The sequence below is a fragment of the Chiloscyllium punctatum genome, chromosome 23, assembly GCF_047496795.1.
Source record: "Chiloscyllium punctatum isolate Juve2018m chromosome 23, sChiPun1.3, whole genome shotgun sequence".
Lineage (NCBI taxonomy): Eukaryota > Metazoa > Chordata > Chondrichthyes > Orectolobiformes > Hemiscylliidae > Chiloscyllium > Chiloscyllium punctatum.
Window position 1 is genome coordinate 70,057,247 of NC_092761.1, and position 25,106 is coordinate 70,082,352.

A 25,106-nucleotide genomic window follows, 5' to 3' on the forward strand; every position below is an offset into this window, starting at 1 on the left:
GATAATCATAGATATAGATTCTGAAATAGTTATAGAGCCACCTATATACAAAAAATACTAAAAGCATTAGAGGAAAACATTTAAACCAGTCTCAGACAGTAAAAGTAGCCCCCATATCATTGCAAGGAGAAGTGAATCATAGGTATAGAGACAAGCAGACATTGGAAAGTGGATTGAAAGAACACATTAAGACATAACTTGTTACTAAAGAATTCTAACATTAGGTGCAACCACATAACTTTGTGGAATTGATCAAAAATCAATATTCTTTTGCATTTCCTGTAATGAGGAATTTAATAGGTTCTGAAGTGATTGGCAAGTATCCAATTAATTAGCAGGTGACACAATGCAGCTGGCAAATGTTACTTGGTATGCAGTATCTATTGTGAAATGCCTCAGGAAGGAAGGCAAGAAAGTCTGGGAAACAGCATGAAGGACCACAAGCCTGTCTATCTCTTTGTCATTCAGTGATATGATTAGCTTAATTGGAAATACATTGAAATTGCTGCGGAAATCTTGAACTGTATAACATGCTGTACCAGAGAACCAATTACAAGTCGATGCCACTGACTAATAGCAATCAAAGAGGGGGCATGTGTGCTTTAAGCTTAAATTGTATAAGTTAAGACATTCTGAAGCTATCTTATTTCTCTGGAGAAATTAAGCTGTAAATCACAATGAAGGTTACCTGACACCATCCAACGACTCAGACTCTGTGAGATCTAATAAAGTCCCAGCACATATCCAAGTGGCGGTCCACTAATTACAGCTTGCCCACTTGAAAATAATCCATTTTCCTGATTCTCTTCCTATTGGTTAGCCACTCCTTTATTCATACTAATACAGAGGAAACTCGATTATCCGAATACCAATTATCCAATGGAAACATTACATCAAAGACGTGTTTCCAACAGTGATCGTGTCTTTTGTTTACAATGCTTAAACAATCACCATCTCCAAATGACTCTCTCTCTCCCCACACTTTTCCTGGAGTTTTACACAGAGGTGAACCCTAAACCCCCTTCCACAGACAATCTCTTCAACATTGTCCTGTACAGGGCAAAGGTGGAACCTGTCAAAAAAGGTGCGCTAAAAAGTTGTGTGTATGACTGTGGCTGTGTGTGTGTGTGTGTGTGTGTGTGTGTGTGCGCGCGCTATTTGTAGACTTACCCCACAAAGGCTACTGTTGTTGGTGTCCAGTCCAGGTGCCCCGGAGAGATGGCAGTTGTATATGGGGTAGGGGGGCGGAGTTGGACGGGGTTGGGCGTGGAGGGTGGTGCATGGGGTTGGGAGTGGGGGGGTGTTGGGGGCGGGGTGGCACGGTGTCGGGAGCAGGGAGGAGGTGTTGCACGGTTTTGGGGGCGGGGGTGTTGGGGGCAGGGACGGGGTTGGAGGGGCAGTGTTGGACGGGGTTGGGGACGGGGTGTTGCACAGGAGTGGGTGGTGGGGGCGGGGTTGCAGGGCAGGCGCTGTGTGCTGCTGCAGTCTCCTGAACAGGGAGCCCCAGAGGAAAGGCATTTGATTGATTAACCAAATAATTGATTATCCGAACAAAATATTGCCCGCCCATCAAGTTCGGATAATCGAGGTTCCCCTGTATATCTTTCTCAAAATGGAGAGCTCTTACCTTCTGAGTAATCTTTTAAGTCATGATTTCTGTTGCACAGGTGATGAGGAACTAGAAAGTACTAAGAATAGCTGTATGGAACTGTGTCTCTTTCTACCCATCCCCCTACCTTCAAGGCAAGTGGTGGAGTAGAACACAATATTCTTTGTTTCAAGGATATTCTCATGTGTAAATTCAGTGGAACGAGACTGTGCTTCAGATTCGCCAGTCAAGCTTGAGTTATCCACCTGCCAGGAAGCAGCAAGTCAATTTAATCTTGTACAGAACTGCATTCAAATTATTAGTAAAACTATCTGGATCATTTCAAATAAATTTGAAATTGCTTTCTGAAAACGTAACCTGGATTACATTGTGAAGGGGACAAGTTCAAGAGAAATGGTAGCAGTGGTAATTTCATTCAAGTGAACCAGAGGCACTGGCTCCAGAGAAAAGCAATTGAATTCTCCCTAAGTAGCCAATAGAATTTAATAAACTTGTAACAGTTGTCATGACAAAAATCATTTGTAACATTGGTTTACTAGTGTTTCTTCATATTCTTTCATAGGATATGGGATTTATTGGTATTTTTTGTTAATCTTGATTCAACCACATTACTGTGACTCTGACAACACTGGCCTGAAGTCTCATGTAGGCCACACCAGTTAAAGGTAGCAGGATTTCTTCTTAGAAAGGACATTGGTGAACCAGATGGAGTTTCATCACCATCGCTGATAGTTTTATCAAACTGTACTGAGATCAATTCAAATCCTACCAGCTGTAATGTTGGCCTTGAATGCATGTTCCCAGGATATCAACCTGGGCCTCTGGATTTTCAATCCAGGTACATTACCACCATCTCCCCTGCATTATCAACTGAAATTTGCCATTGGCTAGCCTACTATGTAATTTCAGATCATTTGTATGCTCAAGACATCAATTGATAGCAGGAAGCCAGCTTTTCCTATTTGTTATCTATAACGTAAAAGGCACCAAATAAAAAGATTATTTTAAAGGTTGTACTGTGATCTCTAAAAATAGATTCTCTTTTACAGCAGTCTTTGCTGGCTTGCCTGTTAATTTTTTTAAAAAATGGTCTACCTTGCAACCCTGAGCAGAGAGCAGACGGAGATCTGCTGGAATTTGGTCACCAGCTTTAATCAACACAATGTCGCCAACAACCAGTTTATCTGCTGTAATCATTTGCTTCTCACCATCTCGAATCACAAGGGCTTGCTGAAATAAAACATGGACCATTATAACAAAATTCATTCAACAAGAACCTATGTCATCTGTATCTATTTCTCAGTTTTGTACAAGTAAGAAATGATTTTCTTGACCAAACAGAACCAAGATTAATGTTGAAGCTTACACAGAGAATGGTGGAGACAATTTTAGTGGTATCCGTGGAGACAGAAACAGAGGTACCATTTTGAGTCTGGTTTGACTCTTCTTTAGAATTTTAGAAGCATTGAAAATCTTAAGTTACGTGCTATCACTTTCAAAAGGTAATAATTAGTTCTTTAGGATGGTAGAATTGCTAACGTTTATTTTCCATTCTTTCTATCTCATGTCCTAAGGTGATGGTGTGCAGCCTTCTCCTTAAATCTTCCTGATAACTAATGCATGTAACTGTTCAATGTTCAGCCCCTTTCATAACTCCTCAGATACTGAAGCAGTCTGTACCCAGATACAGAAAGAACTTGATAACATTGAGGCTTGGGCTGATAAGTGGCAAGTAACATTCATGGCACACAAGTGCCAGGCAACGACCACCTCCAAAAAAGACAACAATCTAACTATTATCCCTCGACTGCAGTTTCTGGGTATTCCGTCCGAGGAAGCCGTTAACTGAACTGTGATAAACCTTGTTTTAAGTTTACTTTTTCTCTTACTATATATGAATTCTGCCATTAATATAGGCACCATAGCATAGTGACTTATAAAACTTTTCACTATATTTTTTATGTAAAAGCACATGTGACAATAAATTGCTATTCTAGTCTACATTTAATGGAATTACATTGCTGAACTCCCCTGCTATCAACATCCTGGGGGCTACAATTAACGAGAAACTGTACTGGACCAGCCATATAAACACTGTGGCTATAATAGCAGGTTAGAGATTAGGAGCACTGTAATATCTGTCTTCCTAAAGCCGTCCACCATTTATAAAGGCATGAGTAAGGAGTGTGTTGGGATATTCTCCACTTCTCTGGGTGAGCATAGCTTCAGCAACAATGAAGCAGCTTGACACTAACAGGATCAAAACAGCCTGCTTAACTGGCACCCTACCCACCATCTTCAATGTCCACACCCTTCGATACTTATCCACCGTGGCAACAGTGTGAATAATCTGCAAGATACAATGCAGTAGCTCAGGAAGACCCCTGCAACAGTACCTTCCTAACCCAGGAACTCCAACATCTAGAAAGGTAACACCCACATGGGAACACCGCCACTTGCAAGATTCTGTCCAAGACACATACCATCTTGATTTGGACATATATCACATTCTTTCAGTGTTGCTGGTCAAAATGCCTTCCTAACAGCATTGTCGCATCTCTACACACTCAGAACTGCAGTGTTTCAAGAAGGCAGCTCACCACCATCTTTTTCAGAGCAATAAAGGTTGGGCAATAATGAAACTCACATCCCACAAATGGATTTAAGGAAAACAATTGATTGCATAGCCAATCCAGTCAAGAGTTAGTATTAGACTGGAATTGCTTAAAGGCTACACCAGCTGAATTTCCTTTCTCAACAGGCATTAGTGAACTAATTGCATTTTTAAAACCACAGTGCCAGAAGCTCAGGCCCATCCAAAAGCTGGGAACAAAGGTCAGCGGATGATTGTTTTAAAAAAAAGGTTAGTACAGACTGGATTCTAGATTCTTAGATCCATCCAGCCCCAGGCTATTTTCCTGGAATTGAGGCAGGGCCACCCAACTGCATGATTGAAGGAGCTGACTGCTTCCTAGGCAGACTGAGATTTCCATGAGTGGTGGGAGCAAGATCAGCCACTTGAAGTTGGCCTCCCAAAATCATGGCAAGGCTCTCTTTGCGTAGTCGCATGCAGCAACATTCACTGGCTACCCCATGGACAGTTCCTTATCCAAACTCCACCAGTCCTCCATTCTTTAGGATTGAAAAGGTTGAGAACAGGCACCTACATTCTGAACCACCTTTCTCCCTTACCTTCCATTACATCCTGATCCTACATTCAGCATGCGAGGCCCTCCAGTTGGTGCTCTGCATCAAGAGCTTACTGCCATCAATAGTAGATGGCAGAGCAAATCACTGGCTATTAATCAACTTAGGGAAAATCACTGGCAACGGGTGGCTGTTCTCCACACAACATTAGCTTTGACACCCATTTGAGCTCAACAGAGGGGCTCAGAAGCCGCAGGAAAATTCTGCACTCACGTTTTGGTTCAATTGAATTCTAATTCTTATAATGTCATGAGCACCATCGATAGTTGAAGAATAAATTATATTACCCACCTGAGGAACCATCCTGTGAAAGCTGGCCATGATATTGGTGCTCTTTGCTTCTTGGTAGTAGGCAAAACAGCCCGTGAGTATGACAACTCCAGCCAACACAACACCTAAATATAACTGATGAGATAAAACTGTTACCAAGAGAGCTCCAGTTTCATATTACTCCTTAACATATTAGAAGTGATATTAATTAAGTCAAACCGAAGTCTGAACGCTTCAATATTCCTGCTTGTATGTGCATCCCCAACCATCTTTTGCTACACAGTGACTTGTCGTCATCAAACCCATTTTCCTCTGATTCAGTTCTCACAGAACTGAACAATAACTCCATTCCTTCTGCCATGACTCAATACTCCAGCTGCAATGGGCTTCCTTCAGGTCTGTGCACCTTCACATTTACAGACACGCAAAATGTCAGATTAATGATCTAGATGCTCATTTGTTAATGCAGCACCTCTCAGTAATTGCAATAGAGCTGATTCTACTCAAATGTAATTTCAAACATAGCATGTTTAATAGCTAAAAAATACTTCATATGTTTCCTTGCATCAAATCACAAAATATATTCAGTGCAAACTAAATGGTGGTTCAATTTGTAAATGAACAACAAGTCCACAGGAATCTATGTTGACACAGATTTGAGCACCATGTCAGGATGTATAGAGGGCTGAGCTTAGAATGGAATGCAAGGGGTGGGCTAAAAACTCAGGAGGGAGTGGTGGGAGCTGGGAACAGAGGAACCTCGAATATCCAGCATTCGATTATCCGAATTTCAGATTATCCGAACAAGCTCGCAAGTCCCCAGTGCTTGGCTAAACTGTGTTATCTGGCATTTGATTATCCGAAGAAAATACTCCCCACTTATGTCATTCAGAAAATCGAGGTTCCTCTGCACATGTTGTCTTCCAAGCACTGGCATTTTGCAGCAGTGAGGAAGATGGAAGTAAGAACACTGTCTGTCCAGCGATTAATTGCATACTTCAACAATTGAAGGCTTCTTCCTGTCGTCACTGACATTTCTGACGAACAGAAACAGGACCCTCAGACATTGGGCTATTGTGCTCTCACCTCATAAATAGCTTTAGTCTGGAGTAGGTCTTCTATTCTGGCCTACCACATCTCATACCTTGCTGCAAGGCTGACATCCAATGAGTATCAAAACCAAGCAGAGTCCCAGCCATGATCACCGAGGTCAGTGGCACTGCTTGGACCAAAAAGCTCGCGGGTCTTAGAAGCAGGATCTTATCCCTAAAAGTGTGGGTAGCCTGAACACAGCTCATTAGTTGCTAGATTGGTGCAAAATATGGTGGAATCCCAAACACAAACAACCCAAGCAGTGTTATCCGCAGCAGCTCATCATTGAAGTCTACAGTCACCCCACAAAATCTAACTCAGGGACTACAATGATGAACAGTAAGGTCCAGACCAGGCCTGACAGTCAACCCCAGCCCCACTTGCAAACAGGCAGTAACTGGCAGTTCCTCAGTGAAGTGGGTGTGTGACAACCAACACACTGTAATTGGAGGGGAAAACATTACCTTTGTAGTAGTATCAATGGAAAAGTAAATCGGTGGCCAAGGCTAATGCTGTGGTGAAGCAATTTAAAATCCTACCCCAACAGCAGTTCATTCAATTCATACATCTGGAACATGCAAAAGAATGTCCTTCAGGGAAGGTATCCCTATCCATTCTGGACTGCCTGTGACTCCAGACTCACAGCAATGTGGCTGACATTTAACTGCCAAATGAAATGTCCAAGCAATCCATTCAGTTCAAGGGCATTTGGATGGGCAACAAATGTTGGCCTTCCCGTGAGGGCCATATCTTGTGAAATAATAAAAATGTTCAATTGTCTAGAGTTTGCTGTATTATACCTGATCCTTCTTTTCTGTACTGCGTGCAATTAATTAAGCCTGGGTATGATGATTTAGGTAACAAATGAAGCAAGCAGCTGTAATCATGGGAGTGCAGATATTTTAGAGTCTTGAATATAACCCGTGTCATCTTAGTATATCTCCAATATAGAATAATTCAAAACAATAATAGTTATTAAAGGGGAGCTGCAATAAGCGATTTATACCCTTGAAACTATTCACACATTCCAGGAGACAATGGATGATCTGCGACCTAACTCCCATATCTATTCCGTACACGTTTGATGAATTTCACAAAAAACAATCTCAGGTTTAAAATTAACAATTGATTGAATAGTAACTGAGGATTGTGGAATAGAATTTCAATTTCAACAACTCTCTACACCTAGAAGTGTTTCCCAATCTCAATCTGAAAGATCTGTCTCTGATTTGGACCACTTGTTATCATGTTATAGACTTTCTAAACAGCAAAAAAAAAGTGTTTCTCAACTCTACATAGGGTGGCAGTCTAAATAAATGGGGTAGGCTATTGAAGGTGAAATCAGGTGAAATTTCTTCACGCAAAGAGCAGTAATTTTGGAATTTTCTATCACAAGAAGCAGTTAAGTCCAAAATATTGAATGTTTTTAAGGAGTTAGATAAACTTCCGAGGTCCAAAGGCATCAAAGGATATGTCGAGAAACAGGAACAAGTATCGAGTTGGATGATCAGCCATGATGTTGTTGAATGGTGGAGCGGGGTCAAAGGGCTGAATAGCCTACTCCTGCTCCGATTTTCTACATTTCTACATTTCCCTTGCTATTTTGAAAATTTAAATCAAACCCACACATTAACTTCCTAAATTCCAGGGAATATGACGCAGGTGCATGCAATCTCACCTGGAGTCTAGATATCATCCTGGTATAAATATGCTGCACTCCCTCAGAGGTCAGTGTCTCCTTTCTATGGTGAGGGACAACGAAGAGCACAATGGTCTAAATAAGAAAGGAATCCCATCAGGGTTGAAGTGAAGTGGCTGCCTGAAAATAAACCAATTTTGTGGTGGTCTCATACAGGTACTGGGCTCCTTATTTAAATTTTTACTTGCACCTGTTTGAAGCATGGGCAATCCATGTCTTTTTCTTGGTCCCTCCCAAATACAATAGACAATGCACTTTGTATCTATTATAGTGGAGGCTTTCAAAGTCATCTACAGACAAAAAAAAATTAGCTCTATAGGGCCAATTATCGGGGCTGTTAATTTCCTATTCATTTCATCTGAGAATCATTCAATTTTAAAAATAGACACTACCCAAATTTCACTGAAAATCTTAGTATGACTCACTTACATTATCTTTGGCTGCATGATTGCCTTCTCCTGTTTGAATGACATAAGCAAGCCAACAGAGTATAGCTCCAACCCAAAGCAGAAGGGAGAATCCACCAATCATTTGCTTCAAGAACTTGACTATCTCAGGGATCTGTTTGGGAGGCGTGAGCGCATTGGGACCATCCCGAGCCAGGATCTCAGCTGCTCTTGCACTAGTCAGACCCTGTAATAAAACCATTAGAGCAATCGAAGTAAGAAGGAAATTCATGCCAAACATGATAGCACTCAAAGTAACCTAAAGGTTTAACCAGGCATAAGCTAATCTATTCAGTTTGACCTGTCTCTTAAAGTTTTTACTATTCATCAAAAACTTCATTCTATTCTCAATCATTATTTCCCTTTATTGAAGATTAATGACAACTCATATCCTTGCGAATCATTTTTAAAGCCTGAATTTGAACATCAACACTGGCAGACAACCCCAAATTAAACAGTGTGCATAAACAGCAAGTTCCTGAATTGAGATGCTACTGTGAATTTATAAAAACATTCTGTTCACATTTGAAAGGGTCTTTTTGTGAAACATACACATTGCAAATTTTGGCTACGCTACAAATATAAGAAAACCTAGATTCATAATCCAAGCAGACCATCAAAGGCATGTTGAAGAGTGATATAGGCATCAGCTACCATTACACCTACCACGCATTCTAGGATTTAGCAGAGACAATTGAGTTATCTTTTTCTCATTGATTATTTTATCATGAGCCACACAAACACACTTAAATGGTAGCATTCAGGATTTTCCATCCAGGAGCAAGAAACAGGAGAAGTCTTAGCTTCCAGGTTTCAAATTTGCACCTAAGGGTAGAACAGTCACTCTTTGCAAATTTCATGTGAATACTCCATAACTAGACTACAGAGTGTTTCCTTGTTCAACTGATGGCAGTGGATGGATTCAAAGTTGAGGGTGAGACAGCGGCCTTGTGAACTAAAATGGAGCAATGGGTTAAAATGTTTGACAAGTAACAGGGAAAGTGCTCTAGCAGGGAGACACCCACTTTATAACATTTTGTAAGAAAATGACAAAACAAATAAATCCACCACAAAGACTATTGTTGTTAGGATGGAAAGACATTTCTATAGGGTGCCCATTGACTGCACCCACACCTGCACCTAAGCAGACAGACCTATCTGACAGACAGACCGATAGATGGATTTGTTAACCTGTCTCGAGAGATACTGATGACCAAGGGCGATGTCTAAATAGACATTAAGAGACATTCATTAAGGCTTACAGATTATTTTGAAAACTAAGAGCAAGTGAAAGCAAAGAAATTGATTGGGTGATAGGAGACAGAGTATCAATAATGTATTTCACAGATTAACTGGATACGAAAACTATAGGTTTTCAGCTTCAGGTTTTAATGAGCACTGCAATAAGTTGGATGAAAAGCAAAGAATCTTTTTTTGCAAAACAAAGAAAGAACACTGGAAAAAGAAACTCAGTAGGTCTGGCAGCATGTGTCGAGAGAGAAACAGAATTAACATTTTGAATCTGTTATGACTCCTTCAAAACTGAAGAACTGAAGAGCATACTTCTCTTCCAGGTATGCCCACATTGAAGTTTTGCTCTTCTCTCCAATTTTCAACATCCATGGTTTTTTAGTTTTAAAACTTTATATTCAAGTTTGAATAAAGTTGTGTGTATAGAATATGAAAGGTGACTGAATAAGCGTGAAAGGATCAGGGCTTTCGATTTAGAGTTTTCAGGCCAAATATTAACGTAGCCTAAAAGAAGGATTTGAGCAGATTTGACAGATAGAATGGATATTATTGTTGTCACACATTGTTCTCACAACCAGTGATTGGTTGTGCTCAAGATCAAAGATAAAGCACTTATCCTCTGAATCTTGGCCTAAGTACTATCAGTTTAATCTTGCAGTAACAAATGGATATAAAAACAACTGCATTAACACCATTTTAAAAGAAAAAGTTAAGTCATGAAGTCAGTTTAAAGATTAGTTGCTGGAAAAGCGCAGCAGGTCAGGCAGTATCCAAGGAACAGAAGAATCGACATTTCGGGCATAAGCCATTCTTCAGGAATGAGGAGGGTGTGCCAAGCAGGTAGGGAGGAGGGACTTGGGGGAGGGACGTTGGGAATACAATAGGTGGAAGGAGGTTAAGGTGAGGGTGATAGGCCAGAGAGGGGGTGGGGGCGGAGAGGTCAGGAAGAAGATTGCAGATCAAGAAGGTGGTGCTGAGTCTGAGGGTTGGGACTGAGAAAAGGTGGGGGGAGGGGAAATGAGAAAGCTGGAGAAATCTGCATTCATCCCTTGTGGTTGGAGGATTCCTAGGCGGAAGATGAGGCACTCTTCCTCCAGGCGTTGTGTTGCCATGGTCTGGCGATGGAGGAAGACAAGGACCTGCATGTCCTTGGTGGAGTGGGAGGGGGAGTTAAAGTGTTCAGCCATAGGGTGGTTGGATTGGTTGGCCCAGAGGTGTTCGCTGAAACGTTCTGCAAGTAGGCAGCCTGTCTCCCCAATGTATAGGAGGCCACATCGGGTGCAGCGGATGCAGTAAATGATGTGTGTGGAGGTGCAGGTGAATTTCTGATGGATACGGAAGGATCCCTTGTGGCCTTGGAGGGTAGTGAGGGGGGAATGTGTGGGCGCTAGCTTTGCATTTCTTGCAGTTGCAGGGGAAGGTGCCGGGAGTGGAGGTTGGTTTGGTGGGGGATGTGGACCTGACGAGGGAGTCTCGGAGGGTGTGGTCTTTCGGGAACGCTGATAGGGGGTGGGGAGGGAAATATATCCTTGGTGGTGGGGTCTGTTTGGAGGTGGCGGAAATGACGAAGGATGATACGATGTATCTGGAGGTTGGTGGGGTGGTAGGTGAGGACCAGTGGGGTTCTGTCCTGGTGGCAATTGGAGGGGCGGGGTTCAATGGCGGAGAAGCGGGAATCGGAGGAGATGCGGTGGAGAGCATCGTCAATCACGTGTGAGGGGAAATTGCGGTCTTTGAAGAAGGAGGCCATCTGGGTTGTTCAGTATTGGAATTGGTCCTCCTGGGAGCAGATGCGGCGAAGGCAAAGGAATTGGGAATATGGGATGGCCATTTTTACAGGGAACAGGGTGGGAGGAGGTGTAATCTAGGTAGCTGTGGGAGTCAGTTGGTTTATAGTAAACGTCCGTGTTGAGTCGGTCGTCCGAGAAAGAAATGGAGAGATCTAGGAAGGGGAGGGAGAAGTCTGAGACGGTCCAGGTAAATTTGAGCTCGGGCTGGAAGGTGTTAGTAAAGTGGATGAACTGTTCAACCTCCTCGTGGGAGCACGAGGTAAAGCCGATACAGTCATCGATGTAGCGGAGGAAAAGGTGGGGGGTGGTGCCAGTGTAGCTGCGGAAGATGGACTGTTCCACATATCCGACACAAAGGCAGGCATAGCTGGGGCCCATGCGGGTGCCCATGGCTACTCCTTTGGTTTGGGGGAAGTGGGAGGATTGGAAAGAGAAGTTGTTAAGAGTGAGGACCAGTTCAGTCAGTCGAAGGAGAGTGTCAGTGGAAGGGTACTGGTTTGTTCGGCTGGAAAGGAAGAAGCGGAGGGCTTGGAGGCCTTCATGGTGGGGGATGGAGTTGTATAGGGACTGGATGTCCATGGTGAAGATAAGGCATTGGGGACCGGGGAAGCGAAAATCATGGAGGAGGTGGAGGGTGTGGGTGGTGTCCCGAACGTAGGTGGGGAGTTCTTGGACTAAGGGGGACAGGACTGTGTTAAGGTTTGCAGAAATGAGTTCGGTGGGGCAGGAGCAGGATGAGACAATGGGTCGGCTGGGGCAGTCAGGTTTGTGGATTTTGGGCAGGAGGTAGAAACGGGCGGTGTGGGGTTGTGGGACTATGAGGTTGGAGACGGTGGATGGGAGATCCCCTGAGGTGATGAGGTTATGGATGGTCTGGGAGATGATGGTTTGGTGGTGGGAAGTGGGGTCATGGTCAAGGGGGCAGTAGGAGGAGGTGTCCACGAGCTGGCGTTTAGCCTCAGCAATATAGAGATCGGTGTGCCAAACTACCACTGCGCCTCCCTTGTCTGCTGGTTTGATGGTGAGGTTGGGGTTGGAGCGGAGGGAGTGGAGGGCTGCACATTGCGAGGGTGAGAGGTTGGAGTGGGTGAGAGGGGTGGAGAGATTGAGGCGGTCAATGTCACGGTGGTAGTTGGCTATGAAGAGATCGAGGGTGGGTAAGAGCCCAGCGTGGGATGTCCAGGTGGATGGGGTGTGTTGGAGGCAGGAGAAGGGGTCGTCAGAGGGTGGGCGGGAGACCTGGTTGAAGAAGTAAGCGCAGAGGCGAAGGTGGTGGAAGAAATGCTCGATGTCTCACCGCATGTTGAATTCGTTAATCTGGGAGTGTAGGGGGATGAAGGTGAGGCCTCTGCTGAGGACTAATCTTTTATCCTCAGAGAGGGGGAGGTCTGGAGGGATGGTGAAAATACGGCAGGGCTGGGAGCTAGGACCTGGTGTGGGACTGGAGCTGGGAGTGGGGGTGGGGTTAGGTGTGGGGCGGGGTTAGACATGGGGGCGGAGTTAGGCATGGGGGCGGAGTTAGGCATGGGGGCTGAGATCGGCGTGGGGGGTGGGGATCGGCGTGGGGGCGGAGACGCATGCGGCATGGTCGTTGTGCAGGCGAGCGACATCACTGGGGGCAGAAGTAGATGGGGTGACAGCAACTCCGGGGGTGGAAGTGGCTGCGGCAATGGCAGAAACGGTGTTGTTCCCGGTGCTTGTGGACCCCGTGGAGGCCGCGAATCTGTCGGCAATGGTCTTCCTGGCGATCATGGAGGCAGTTGTCTGGGCGGCGATCATGGAGGCTGCATGGTCAGTGGGGGTGGAACTAACGTAATGGTTCGCGGCGGCGGTTGCTGCAGCGGCCGTGTAGTTAATGGCGCCCGAGCGCTTCCGGAGGCTGATGGAACATTCTGGAACGGTTGAGGAATCCAGAGTGTGGGAATAAGTACATGAAAGTTTTTGGTACTTACTATTTTTAATTTACCTGGATCGTCTCAGACTCCTCCCTCCCCTTCCTAGACCTCTCCATTTCTATCTCGGACGACCGACTCAACAAGGACATTTACTATAAACCAACTGACTCCCACAGCTACTTAGATTACACCTCCTCCCACCCTGCCCCTGTAAAAACGCCATCCCATATTCCCAATTCCTTCGCCTTCGCCGCATCTGCTCCCAGGAGGACCAATTCCAATATCGAACAACCCAGATGGCCTCCTTCTTCAAAGACCGCAATTTCCCCTCAGACGTGGTTGACGATGCCCTCCACCACATCTCCTCCACTTCCCACTCCTCCAATCACCACCAGGACAGAACCCCACTGGTCCTCACCTACCACCCCACCAACCTCCAGATACATCGTATCATCCTTCGTCATTTCCGCCACCTCCAAACAGACCCCACCACCAAGGATATATTTCTCTCCCCTCCCTTATCAGCGTTCCGGAAAGACCACTCCCTCCGTGACTCCCTCGTCAGGTCCACACACCCCACCAACCCAACCTCCACTCCCGGCACCTTCCCCTGCAACCACAAGAAATGCAAAACTTGCACCCACACCTCCCCCCTCACTTCCCTCCAAGGCCCCAAGGGATCCTTTCATATCCGTCAGAAATTCACCTGCACCTCCACACACATCATTTACTGCACCTAATGTGGCCTCCTATACATTGGAGAGACAGGCCGCCTACTTGCGGAACGTTTCAGAGAACACCTCTGGGACACCCGCACCAACCAACCCAACCGCCCCGTGGCTGAACACTTTAACTCCCCCTCCCACTCCACCAAGGACATGCCATTGCCAGACCATGGCAACATGACACCTGGAGGAAGAGTGCCTCATCTTCCGCCTAGGAACCCTTCAACCACAAGGGATGAATGCAGATTTCTCCAGCTTTCTCATTTCCCCTCCCCCCACCTTTTCTCAGTCCTAACCCTCAGACTCAGCACACCTTCTTGACCTGCAATCTTCTTCCCGACCTCTCCGCCCCCACCCCCTCTCCAGCCTATCATCCTCACCTTAACCTCCTTCCACCTATCGTATTCCCAAGATCCCCCCTCCCCCAAGTCCCTCCTCCATACCTTTTATCTTAGCCTGCTTGGCACACCTTTCCCATTCCTGAAGAAGGGCTTATGCCCAAAACGTCGATTCTCCTGCTCCTTGGATACTGCCTGACCTGCTGCGCTTTTCCAGCAGCACATTTTTAAGCTCTGATCTCCAGCATGTGCAGTCCTCACCTTCTCTTCAGTTTAAAGATTATTCAACCTTATTGCGGAGAATAAACTCTTGAATAAGAACTTTATTGGTGAAACTGTCTTGATATCAACAAAACCAGTTATTGAGTAATTTGGTATTAGTTGATTCTTGCCCCTTGTCAAATAAAGATTTTTAAAAACATACGTGAAATGAACATAAATCACTACATATACGAGCACAAATACCAAAAGGTAGTCAGAAAGTGTGGTAAAATGTTGGCCTTCACTGCTAGTGGGAGGGAAGGCAAAATTTGAGGAGTGGTAAACAGCCTCAGTCCAAGTGCTGCACTCAGCTTTAGATACCACACCTTAGGCAAGGTAAAGTGATCTTTGAGCTGGTTCAGCAGAGACATACCAGAATAGTGTCAGTGCAAATGTCACATTATAAGGATCAGTTCCATAGACACACTATGAGCCCGGATAGTGGTTAGCAGCGATGTGGCTGGCGAGCCTGGGCAGGACTCTGGCAGTGGGCGGCGAGCTGGCAGCATGGAGGATAGTGCAAGCCCTAGTGGGGAAAGTCCAGCATGGAACTCTGCAGGCCCATGGCTTTAAAAAAAGAACTGTAATACTGAACTTTTAATTCTATTTTTTATGCTTTGTACTTCAGATTTTGTACCTAGGTGCCTTTGTAACTATGGTAGTGCCAGGAATGGCAACATTGTACACTTTTCACTGCACTCCTGAATCCCTGTACTTGAATACATGTGACAACATAATCTAATTCTATATTCATTTGAGTTTAGATATTTGAAGGGTGAAATAATTGACATTTTTAACATTATGAAAAGGTTTTAATTGAATAGATAAAAACAAGCTAGTTCTTTATTGTATAATGTGAATGTAAATCCAGAACAAGGTTGCACAACCTTAAAATTTACATATCAACACAACGGGAGGTAGAAATCTGGAAATTTCCACCCCGACAAGTTTTCTGACCCGCAAAAGGCTGTCATTGTAGGTCAATGGCGTTTGTAATTCAGGAATGTGAATCAAAGACAAATAAAAAGAATGAAGGTAAAGATCAGTCATGATCTGAGTGAAAAGCAGAAAATGTTTCAAGGACTGATTGGGTTGCACCTGTTTTTGTACAATATAATACTATAGCCTATACAAATCTAACACAACAACATATAAATTCAAGTGAACAGCCTTGAAGAGTATGATTTTGTCAAGACCATTACACAATCATGTGACACTGGCTAAAATATTAACTACTTTTACTCTTTAATAATATTCGCCCACCCACAGACTCTCATCACCTCATTCACCTTTTATTACTTACTTTAATTACATACTTAATTACTTATTAACTAACTGCTACTTAATTACTATTAGTTACTGTTAATTCAAAGATCGTTAATTATATATTTTTAAACTAGGAATTTCAGTATCTAAGTTTCACAAATTCAAGTCATTGGTTAATTCATTTTATTAGTGCATAAAATCTTAGAATTATCAAGATTGTAATACAACAAGCCAATTCTTGACTACATCTAATTCACTGATATTAGAAGTTGTGAAAATGCCTTTCGTGAAGTCTAAAGGTTGAATTGCGAAGCCTAATATACTTACATTTACAAGGTTGGTTTCATACTTTTTTACCAGTTCTTTAATGGAAAGTTTGTGGTCTTGCTGAAAAGAAGAAACATGCAAAATTTCAAAAATGCACTTAAAGTATTACGAGCAAGATTTGAATTACATTTCAGTTTTCTTCACTATTAATTTTGTATATTCATCTAACAGTAAGGCTCATGTTACTGATCCTAATCATTATCTGATCGCATTTTGCCAACAAATGGAGTTAAATTGGGTGCTGGTGATGATTAGAATCATCACTCTGAGGTACTCAGCTATTATTCTTGAGTAACAGGGATGTGGAGGTACCAATGTTGGACTGGGGTGGACAAAGTTAAAAATTACACAACACCAGGTTATAGTCAAACAGGCTTATTTGGAAGCACTAGCTTTCGGAGCGCTGTGGAGCAGGACCATAAGACACAGAATTTAGTTTCACGTAATCTTTTGCTATAAGTTCGCGTCTTATGGTCCTGCTCCATAGCTACCTGAAGGAGGAGCAGTGTTCCGATAGCTAGTACTTCCAAATAAACCTGTTGGACTATAACCTGGTGTTGCATGATTTTTAACCTTAAATCAAGTAACAGAGTAAGAGCTGATGATGACCAAACCACAGGTTCCCTATCTTCTGATATCTATATCATAGAAGTGACAAGCTTAAAAATTTTTCAAAATCTGTAATCGCAAATAACTAAAACATTCTAATCACCTTTTTAATACTAATAAAGCTAATTCAATAAAATCCTCCATGTTTTCAAATCTGGTCCAATGGAGGGTTCTGTTCTTTGCTGCAGTAAGCTGATAGATAAATATTTAAACTGCATTACACACCGGACCAAGTCAATATAACTGAACCATGCCTGATAGAAGACAATAAAATGGTATAACTTGTCAGTCAGCATCAGAATATTTTTCCAATCAATTTCTATATTTCCTTCTTATATCCAAGTGTATTCTTTCAGAAAAGAATTTTTAATGATATTCCTTCTTGTTGGTCGCAAAATCTAAAATGTGTTGCTTACTTTTTCATTTCAAAGTCAGTAGTTATTTAAAGAATACATTTCATTCAGATAGCTCGATTGGAGGACCTTTTCCATAGGATAAAGGCACTTCTCTTTCCTGAAAATGAGATAGACAAGGAAGGAAAAGAGAAAACAAACTTCATTGAAGTGATACTCCTGACAAAATGTCCAGGACGTGACCTTGTCAGCACCAATATCTGTTCCCCCAGACACACAAGCAGAAGACACAAAAAAAGCCCAATACAGGAATTTGCTCAACTATGTTATCATTCTAGCAAGAGACCACAGAGTTGTCCACATCACCCATACCATGATTGATATTGACGACCAGCTTATCCAATCCATGATCTCCATCTACCTGCTCCCAAACAATGAAGGCAACAGAAACAATGCCACAAGAAAATAAACATTGGCGGCCTTACAGATACCACCAAGGAAGTCCTCGTCAATCAGCACCTCACTAAATGACTTCTTAACCTCCAGCCACCAAGAGTTACAGTGTTCCCATAAATGGCTGGTCAACCAGGGAGTCCATTATAACAAGGACCTAAGAAGGTTCTTGGTCTGTCTCTGAGGAAAAATCATGATGAGCAAGAAACACAGACCTAGTTGAGCATAAGTGCAAAGCTTTCATTGACTGGACAACACCACAGCAGCAATACAGTGGAGTATAAAACCTGGCATGAAGAAGAAATGGTGGGTAGAAAAAGCATAGATGATCCAATAATATACAACATGGTTTCATCAGTGTTGTCTAAATGATCTGTTGCCCAGACATTCAAGGGCCCATCCCAATAATAGCCGAGCATGGAGAGGAGTTCAAAGACAGCAAGACAGTCAGCACTCACTGAAGAGAGCATTTTGAAGAGCTCAACCACATCTCTGTCCTTAACTTGAACATCCTCAACTCTGTTCCTCCAAACTCTGTCTGGTTCAGTTTCAGCACTATCCTGTTCTGCAGGAAAGTTTAAAAATGCTGTTTGACAGCTAAAGGACAGCAAAGTCTTTGGAGCAGCTGGAAACTCAGCTAAAAATTCCAAAACACAGAGATACACTCCTGGTTACAAAACTTCATGTTCCCATTTTTGGAAGCACAACACATCCCAGAGGATCTCAGGATACTGTGACTGGGACGTTATTTAAAAGAAGTGACAAAGTTTTAAATTGTGCTAACCATAGAGGAGTCTCCCTACATTCTGTCACATGGAAGATCACCATAACTGCCCCTTCACCTTGGCCAGGGAATTTTTCCAAAGTCACCATGCAGTTCTCACATTGAGATGCACCAGAAACATTATCTTTTCTACGTGGCAAATTCAAGAAAAGCATGAACAGCACCAACTTTTTTTAACCTCACAAAAACCTTTAAGTCTACCAACTGTGAAGGATTATTGAATATCTCCTCAAATTTGCCTGCTCTCATAAATTTGTCATGACCTTTGCCGATTCCGCAATGAAATGCAAATGTGATCCTTCCTAAAGCAACCTCACAAGCCATACCACAGTTAGGGTCAGCCATGGCTACAGCATTGCATCAACTTAATTGTCCATCTTCCTCATTGCAATATTGCATCTCACCTCCTCCAAATTGCCATAAACAGGGGGACAAATCTATGGAACAAACAAACTGTTCAGTCTATGCCACCTTAAATATAAATTAAAGCCTCTCCAATCATAGAGTTTAGTATGCAGATGACACTCGTGCACACTCAGTCACAAAATAAGCTTTAGATCATTGTTGAAGCATTCTCAGAAGCATACGGGAAAATGAATGTTTCACTAAACACCCGGAAATCTAAGATCCTTTTCAAGCCAGCTCCTGCAGAAAAATGTCTTCTTAGGGAATCCTGGTTTGTGACTGATCAAAGTGGAGAAGACTCTTTGGAAAAGGTTTTGAACACATTGATAGACTTCACTGGGAATATGAAGTGGTGAGGTCATTGAAGAGAGTGAACAAAAATTAGGAAAGTGTCCTGAGTGAGTGAGTAGGGAGCACAGAGGGAGTATTGGGTTAGTCATGCTGCGGTTGGTGAGAGTGAGTGAAGTAGAGCAGGAGTCATGGTGAGAAGTGAGTACCATGGAAGAGATAGAGTAAGGGAGGTATCCAAGACCAGATGGTGACACTTATGATTCTGGAGTGGAGAAAATTATTGACTTTCTTACTACAAAACTTGGTATCCATCAGAGAGCTGAGACTAATTAAGCCTGGATGGCAAGCTGGGACCGCGGCATGGTCTGCTATCATGGCCTCCACTGTTGGTCCTGGGGCTCCACTCCATCCAGCAGACACTCCACATTCCTGCACACACAGGCACCAATTCCCCTATCTACCATGTCCAGAACAAATGCCTGGAACTTTGCAGGACAGCTCCAGACTGACAGTGCTCATCTTGGTGCACAATAGGCTTTTAAAGATTCTGCTGGCAGAAGAGATGCAGGTGAATTTCAGGATTACGTTGAGGAGTGAAATGTTTTGGGAATGCTTGTGGTAACATGGGGCTGAAATCAGACATGAGGGATGCCATAGGAGTGGGGCAGATAATTAATGATGTAAGTTTTGAGAAATACAGCAAGAAGACTCACCAGGCTTTAGGACAGAAATCCCTCCAAAGAACCTGACTAAAAATAAAGATTCAGCTCTGGATTACTGAGAGGATCATATTAATGGCTCTTTATTTGAAAGGGCAAGAGAATAGAGTCAATAAATATGAATAACATTATCTGTACTTGTGGAAGGTAAATGACATCATAGACTAGTCAGGCAAACGACAATCTTGAAAAATTATCAGGTCATGCACTTTTGGAATGTTGAGTTCAGTTATGGTCTTTCTGCTATAGGAAGGATGTTGTGAAACTTGAAAGGGCTCAGAAAAGACTTAGAAGGATGTTAGTCAGAGTTGGAGGATTTGAGCTATAGGGAGAGGCTGAATTGCCTGGGGCTATTTTCCCTGGAGCATCGGAGGCTGAGGGGTGACCTTATCGAGGTTTATAAAATCAGGACGGGCATGGCTAGGATGAATAGACAAGTTCTTTTCCTTAGGATAGGGGAGTCTAAAATTAGAGGGCGCAGGTTTAAGGTCAGATGGGAAAGATTCAAAGGAAGTAAGGGTGAAACCTTTTCACACAGAGTAGTATATGTATGCAATGAGCTGCCAGAGGAAGTGGTGGAGACTGAAACAATTACAACATTTAAAAGGCATCTGGATGGGTATATGAGTAGGAAGGCTTTGAGGGATATGGACCAAATGCTGGCAAATGGGACAAGATTAGTTGAGGATATCTGGTTGGCATGTATGAGTTGGACTGAAGGGTCTGTTTCCATCCTGTACAGCTCTATGACTCTAGAGTAAAAAGAAAATCATATAGATCTATTAAGGGAACTGGGGTGAAATGTTTGGGGATCAAACATGATTAATGTAAAAATGCTAAAAATACTTCATGAAGTGAATTCTCCATTTCCCAACATCAGAATGGGGATTAAAATAAACAAAAAAGAGGTGATTGAAAACAGAGAGATAAAAGAAATATAATAGCATCCTTTTGTCCAAGAACATGAGTACAGAGACTGTTTTCAGTAAAATTAAAGCACAAGTTCAATAAACATTAATTCATTTCGAATGTAAATTATCAATATAGGATTTGTTCCATAGATGTTGTAATGTGCTGACTGCCCCCAGGTTTGCTTGTATGCCTTGAGCTAATTTTTTTTAGCTGTGCTTGTAAGTAATTGCCCCTAACTGTGAGAGGAACACTGGTTGATGACTGCCAGTAAACTAGTCAGCTCCATGGAAAAGAGCACATGTAAGCTGAATCTGTATTTGTATCTGTAACTGTGACTAGCCACAATGAGCCCCTATTGGTACCAATGTCTCAATTTCTACAATTTACATAAGCTTCTTTGCTTTCAATGCTAGTGTCTACAGTAATTTGAGAAAGAATACTAAATACTTTGAAAGCCATCACTAACATAAGCATATCACAGTATGTCTTATTTTCTTAGTAGTGTCTCTGATTTAAATAGAGAAATACATGATAATATGTGAGTATTTTAAAATATAATAGGTAATGCTGAAAACTCAATTCCAAGAAGATAACACCAATGGAATATAAAATCAGATTAACTAACAGAGTGATTCCTTATTTTAGTAAGGCTTGAACTACCTCCAGCACAGAAATGGCTGACTGCCTAACTCCAGAGCTTTCCTTACCTCTTGAATGTCCATATGTTCTTGATAGCTCATTATTACTGGGATAAATTCCACAGGTAACAGTTTCACCCATGTGTGGTCCATACTGGATCATTGCCCAAATCCATGGACCAAAACAGGCCCACAGTGATATCTTCCATTTTTGGAAGTGTCCTCCTCAGAACCACCATGCTTTGACCTTGCTTTACAGCCTTTATCAGCTGCTGCCAATTATAAGGTACCAAATAATGTCATGTTCAATTAAGGTTGCTTAGCAGCCCATTGTTTGCCTGTCTGGGTGATGTGGCAAAATTGCAATGAATGGACTGATTAACAATTCAGGAGGTCATAGACAGCTAGCTTAAATGTTTCCCTTTTTGTTGCTCCTTTACCCTGAATGCTGCTACAGTATTTAAAACTGACTGTCATACAATTGAGGAGATAATGTCTTGCCTACCTTTTAGTTTCACTGGCTAACTGTACATCATTACAATGGTGTTTTCTTTCTCTTCCTTTTGGAAGTGGAAGATGAGGACAAATATATGCTGCACTGGATATTGAATACACTATTTTCTTAAAGTACTCCTTGCTAGGAGTAAAACAATAGGCTTACTTTGCCAGGTAAATCTTAATTATTATAGCTTAAAATATATGAGATTTGGTATCTGCTTATAAGACAAGAAATAAGACTTTTTTCCCCAGTTGCCTTCTCTCTCTTGAATTATGTTGTTGATTGAAGTGGTATCCAGTATAAACCCTTTACTTTTGTCTTTAGATGTATTCTCTCTGTAGTGGAAATAGCGAATAACTGTTTCTAGGACTCTGCACTTGCACTGTCTCATTTGTATACAGATTAGACATAAGAATTTTTGGTAGAGCTTATTACCAGTTATTAATGTTATAGTTCAGAAAATGTGGACATAACTACTGAGAATCTATCCATTATAAAGAAAATATATCGGTCTGAAAAAAAGCAATAATGCTCAGCACAGTCTAAGTACAGGTGCTTAACTAATTCAAATGAACCGCAAGATATTGTTTATAGTACATTGTGATAGTTTATAGTCATCAGGTACATATACTAAACTAACTACGTTTGCCTTATTTACGCTCCAACTAGCAACTCTCCAAAAGCTGATATAAGTCCAGGCTATCTTAAAGACATTCTAAATAAATCTGAATACTTGCACTTTCAGAGAATTGTAAACTTTAGATTTTTTAAAAATTAATTTCATGTATAATGGATGAATAAACCAGAGAAAAGATCTGAGGAAAGCTGATTGACTCAGAATGTTAGCATTATTTCTCTCTTCACATATACTGCCCAAACTGCTTTGCTTTTTCTAATGTTTTCTAATTTTATTCCAAAGAGAAATACTATTGTGACTTATTCCATACCCTCTTCAAAGTAAACATTTCTGTCACAAAAGCACTGAAAATGCATGGCGAGGGTAATTTGATCCATTGAGTCGATTATTTCTTTTTCATGCATTATTATCAATTCTAAATGTTATTTTAAAACTGCAAGAATAATTGATAAATAACCCATTTGGTAAGGCATTTTGTTTCCATTTCCGTTTTGTCACTCAGGTATCATGCATTCCTCTTACTTGTACTTTGGATTTCATTGGTTTCACCTCAAATCTTTCTTTTCTAACTTTTTCTGTTGCTTCAGTTTCCTCAGGGTAAAAATGTGCAGGTGAAATACCAAAAGCTCTTTAAGAAATTCTTGATGAACACTTTTTTGAAATGTTTAAATCTATTATATATGGTATTGTTTCTTTAGCCAAGAATCTGAATTTTAAACTAAAATAAAAGCCCATCTTGAAGAAGTTCTGAATTTTAAAGTCCTGGAGAACGATAACTTCCTACCCTCAATACTGACCATCTTTGTATCAACAATCTCTTTTTAAACTCAATTCACATTAGTATGATTGTGTCATCTATTGGAATTAATCATTGACGTTGGTTTTTTTTTCAAAGGGCAGAATTCCTTCAATTGTGACATTCCGTTTCCTGAATTATATAGTCAGAAGATCATTGGAAATATTTCCTGCATATTTCTGGCCAGGCCAATGGAAAATTGAGAGCGATAAACAAGGTCAAACAGGATGCATGGAGCCGTCATAATAAAGTAAAAAGTTCTGCTTCACATCTGTCATACACATTGTAGAGATGTCAATCGCATTCCCGATTCAACACAAAGCCTGTCAGCCGCATTTAGCAACAAAGCAATGTTATTAAGAACTATATACCAAATTAAACATGATCCAGGGACCTTAGAAGTACTCTGCCTGAGGAGATGAGGATAAAACAGTAATTTAAAAAGGAAACTGAAGAGAAAGAATGCAGGCCGTGTGGATCTTTCGAAAGAGCGAGAGTCTGACAAATTGCGGTTCTTTCGAAGAGTTGGCACAGCCAACAATGTTTTTATCATTCTCCCAGTTTTTACCGTTTCAAAAAATCAGAAACAGAAGGCTGAACCCCTGTGTATTTTACTTTTGCGCTATCCACCTGCTGTGTTGCAAGTTGGAAAAGTCCATTGTCTAAACTGAATCTATCAACAGGAATTCTTTCACTCAACGTTCCAAAACATTACTAGATTGAAAATTAATTTATTTTACAAAAGTAAATAGTAATTGCTCCTCGGTCGTCTCCGGGCATCTGTTTTGTTGAGAAACCATTTATTGTTTTAGAGATGGTTAACCTACAGAACCTTTCCTCTGTGTGAAATTAACCATCCCTAATGTATTTTCTTTTCAGACTTACGGTACATGTCAATCTGACCAAGCCTCCTATTGTTTGCTCAGGTTGACTCCACGCGTGGATTTAAAACCCTGTCCTGCTGGTGTAGGACAGTCTTTAAGCCTCACTCTGACCTGAAGCAGAGCCTTTGTTACGTGTTGGTTGGTTAGTTCCATTAACGGGAGACATTAGCAGCTTCTTTCTCCTTCTCCACTCACGTTCAGACGATATCTCACAACACAAGGGGGTAGATGCAAGATCCTGTCAATGAAGATTTCGTTCAAATGGATTCCCGTGTTATCACTGATCTGTTCATACAGTTCTGTAATTCCCGGGCTTTTATTATTGTTTGGTTTACTAGCATCATCCAAGTTCAGCTCCCATGGGATTGGAAGGGCCGACTGTTGAGTGGGTCTTGATAATGGGGGCTTACCTCAATAGTTTCTCTCTTCCTCTCATCTGAATTGTTCAGACTGTAACTGAATGCTTTCACTTGAGTGTCCTATTTGGGATTTATCTGAAAGAAGAGTGTCAATTTAGTAAAAGCGTTTAGACTGTATAGTGATGAGTGTACAATCTACCACTGGTAAATTGTGTGCTCAGTCCACCCACTGTTCTGACCCAGGGGCCAACACTGTTCAGTGTTGCAGACTAGAGGTGATAATTTTCCACAGCAGTTATTTTGATTTGTTTTCTCTCCACCTGACTAGGTTTCAAGTTACTGATTGAGAAAAAGGGTAGGGGGAGAATCAAGCCCAAAACGATCATTCAATCTGAACCCTTGAGCAAACTCACCTGTACAAACATACAAAGTAGGAGAAATAGATCATTCGGCCCCTCAAGCTTGCTTTTATTATGGACTAGGCCAGACTCCCTCAAAACATTTCAGGAAGGTAGCCCAGACCCTAACATTTTTAGTTGCTTTAAGCAGGTGTAATTTGGATATGCAAGGAGTGATGCAGCTGGTCAAACC

The 25,106-nt window shown here is 42.0% G+C and overlaps 1 protein-coding gene across 1 annotated transcript in view; it reads right to left on the minus strand.

The window, feature by feature from the left end:
* The window catches only part of LOC140494127 (potassium-transporting ATPase alpha chain 2-like), a 64,290-nt gene extending 39,675 nt beyond the window's left edge, over nucleotides 1-24,615 (minus strand). Inside the window, exons 1-6 of the mRNA XM_072593147.1 lie at nucleotides 24,567-24,615; nucleotides 16,177-16,236; nucleotides 8,307-8,510; nucleotides 5,108-5,221; nucleotides 2,705-2,839; nucleotides 1,737-1,854 (exon numbers count right to left, since the gene is read on the minus strand). Of these exons, the coding sequence (XP_072449248.1) occupies nucleotides 1,737-1,854; nucleotides 2,705-2,839; nucleotides 5,108-5,221; nucleotides 8,307-8,408 (469 nt within the window). The 5' untranslated portion in view covers nucleotides 8,409-8,510; nucleotides 16,177-16,236; nucleotides 24,567-24,615. The remainder of the gene's footprint in view (nucleotides 1-1,736; nucleotides 1,855-2,704; nucleotides 2,840-5,107; nucleotides 5,222-8,306; nucleotides 8,511-16,176; nucleotides 16,237-24,566) is intronic.
* Nucleotides 24,616-25,106: the final 491 nt, after the last annotated feature.